Source organism: Sinocyclocheilus rhinocerous, unplaced genomic scaffold (genome assembly GCF_001515625.1).
Source record: "Sinocyclocheilus rhinocerous isolate Xijiao unplaced genomic scaffold, SAMN03320098_v1.1 scaffold2149, whole genome shotgun sequence".
NCBI classification, from domain to species: domain Eukaryota; kingdom Metazoa; phylum Chordata; class Actinopteri; order Cypriniformes; family Cyprinidae; genus Sinocyclocheilus; species Sinocyclocheilus rhinocerous.
In genome coordinates this window covers 491176-494344 of record NW_015629053.1, presented here as the reverse complement: position 1 = coordinate 494344, position 3169 = coordinate 491176, and the positions used below count along the sequence as shown (strand labels likewise).

The window sequence follows — 3169 nt, the reverse complement described above, 5'->3', positions numbered from 1 at the left end:
TTACTGCAGTCTTCAGTGTCACATGATCCTTCAGAAATCATTCTAATATGCCGAGTTGCTGCTCAAGAAACATTTCTGATTATTATCAATTTCATTTCAGTTTCATAATTTTTGGAAATCATTATAAATTTTTTCAGGATTTTTTGAATATATATATATATATATATATATAAATATATATATATATAAAACTAAAAATCAGATGAATCAAGACTGTATACCGAATTGAAATCAAAACTAGTTAATTGATAAGAAATGTAATTACAAATACATACACACACACACACGTTAAAAATGCATTTTTCTGAAGTTGTAAATATATATATTTCACATTTAATTCATGTTTTACTTGCCATTTCTTTGTGATCATTTGTGAAATTTACTACCAATTTCTGAGTCACACACGCACATTATATATATATACATTTTTGTATTATTGTGTACTGAATCAAAACCCAGTGAATCAATAATAAAATCAATTCGCTGTCAACCCAAAGATTCACAGCCCTACTTCTAAGAAATATTTTCCACAATATAAAATAAAATAAAATTGTAAACAGAACAATGCTTAAAAATTCACATTAATGATGCAGATGTGTCATTGTCCAAAGCTAAATTACACAGTGTGAAAGAGACCAAAGAATCAGGAACTAAGTGAACTGAGCTGTAATGCTTGGTATGACGCTGTGCAGAATCTGATTCCTACCTGAGCCCTACAGAAGAACGGGCCGGGCTGACTGTTACATATTTGGCACATGGAGTCATCCAGATACGGGTCAATCTGGACCTACAGAGGGAACAGAAAGAGAGGGCGATCCACAGGGCTGATCCCACAGCATATGGTATATCTGAGTTCTGCTCTACTGTACCTTCTTGGTAAACTTGCAGGTTTTAATCTGCACAAACGCTGCAGTCACGGCTTTCAAATGAAATTTACTACCAATTTCTGAGTGAAAATACACTGGCAGCCAAAAGTTTGGAATAATTAAGATTTTAAAATGGTTTTGAAAAAAGCCTCTCGTGCTCAGTAATATTGTGATACAGTAATATTGTGAAATATTGCAATTTAAATTAACTATGTTTGCTATGTAAATATATTTTAAAATGTAATTTATTTCTGTGATGCAAAAGCTGAATTTTCAGCATCATTACTCCAATCTTTTTTCAGAATTTTTCCAGAAATCGTTCTAATATGCTGATTTGCTGCTCATTTATTATTGGTGCTCAGTTATTAATAATGGTTATTATTATTATCAATGCTGAAAACATTGTTTTTGCAGCTTAATATTTTTGTGGAAACAATAATACATTTTTCAGGCTTCTGAATAGATCAAAAGAACAGCATTCATTCAAAATAGATTTTTGTAACAAACGTCTGTAGTGATTACACAATTATAAATGTCTTTACTGTCATTTTCAATCAATTTAATGTATCCTTGCTGAATAAAAGTATTGATTTCTTTTTTTTTTAATCATACCCCTTTTGAATGGTAGTGTATCACATTTTCCATTAGGATATTATAATATTATAAATGATTAACTGTGTTCAACATTGATGATAATAAGAAATGTTTCTTAAGCATCATATCAGCATAACAGAATGATTTCTGAAGCATCATGTGACACTGAAGGCTGAAGTAATGATGCTGAAAATTCAGCTTTGCATCATAGAAACATTTTTACAGTATATTCAAATAGAAAACTTTAAATTGTAATAATATGTAACAATATTACAGTTTTTTACCTTATTTTTGATCAAATAAATAAAATCTTGGTACGCACAAAAGACTATTCCAAGCATTATTATTATTCCAATTATGCTAAACTTTTGGTTGCAAGTATAAATTCTACAACTATTTTTTTCAGTGTAGATGAGAGGAGAATGCACAGACCTATGGGATATTTGTGCTTGTCTGTGTCGATGCCTGCGTACATGACCCCTCCGAAGAGCTCGTCCATGATGTGGGCCAGACCCTCTGCGTTTAGCATCCCATGCAGAGCACCCACAAACACCGTCTTACTGCGGCAGAGACGCTGGGATGGACAGCGGATGAAATTGCTGTCTGAGATCACCCACGGGATGACCTGCACCTGCAGTACAGCGAGTGAGAGAGCGGGGTCAGAGGTCAGGGGTCGGTAATGGTGTATGTTTAAGTGCATATTATTCTCACATCTTTGCTGTGGATCCGCCTGCTGGACAGTTTGACGTAGAACTCGAGATAATCGTCAGACTGCAGGCGGTGCTGAGCACAGGCCTGCAGGAGCGTCTTCACTGACTTCTCCCAGTCAAACAGCAGATACACATAACCTATGCAAAAACATACAAGACATGAAAACAAAGCAGTTTCGGCAGTGACATAAATGTTGTGTTTTGCAAAGTTTGCTGCTTAAGCTGTTGTGGTGTTCATTCACATTGTTTCTAGATTATTGTGTAGAGTGATCACATGCATTTTAAATAATTGCTAAAAGCTTCATTGGCCAAAAAATGAACTTTTCACAAAAAAACTAATTTCTTAGAGCATAAACCAAGGTAGATTATTATTATTAAAAGTAGATTATAAATTTGAATTATAACGGAATAGCGTCACACACGGCGGGCTTGAGTGAGCGGCGGTCGGCGGGCTTGCGGCAACCACATGTGACGACATGTGACTTCTCATTTAGATTAGTGGAAATCAAAAACAGAGATTCAATGTCACCAAATAAACTAGGTAAAATAAGATTAATATAAATATATTATAAACATAAATGTACAAATATATCAATATATGCATAAATTACATTATTTTGAATAATGAAAAATGCAAATCAAATGTAATTTTAATAACTATGAAGCAGTCTGCAAATATCATTTGCAAACAAAATATCAGTTCCAAACTAAATATTTCTTAGTAAAATCAAATTTTTACTATATATAATTTAATAATTAAATGGTTTGATGATCATTTTATTGTCATCATGAAAGGCATTTTAAGTAGGTTTATTATTGTTATCTAAAAATATTAAAGACTTTTTATTGAAGTAAAATTACTAAACCTTGAAATTAAATTACTTAAATTACTAACTGGAAATAAATAAAAAGTAAAAGTGAATTAAAACTACAGCTGAAATAAAAACTATTTAAACCGAAAAAGTAAAAAAAAAATAATAATAATAATAATAATAAATA

The 3169-nt window shown here is 32.0% G+C and overlaps 1 protein-coding gene across 1 annotated transcript in view; it reads right to left on the bottom strand.

Annotated features, from left to right (window-relative positions):
- The window catches only part of cpeb1a (cytoplasmic polyadenylation element binding protein 1a), a 12773-nt gene that overhangs the window by 1735 nt on the left and 7869 nt on the right, over window positions 1–3169 (bottom strand). Inside the window, exons 9-12 of the mRNA XM_016550443.1 lie at window positions 2172–2308; window positions 1887–2091; window positions 870–961; window positions 707–787 (exon numbers count right to left, since the gene is read on the bottom strand). Coding sequence (XP_016405929.1) covers window positions 707–787; window positions 870–961; window positions 1887–2091; window positions 2172–2308 — 515 coding nt within the window. The remainder of the gene's footprint in view (window positions 1–706; window positions 788–869; window positions 962–1886; window positions 2092–2171; window positions 2309–3169) is intronic.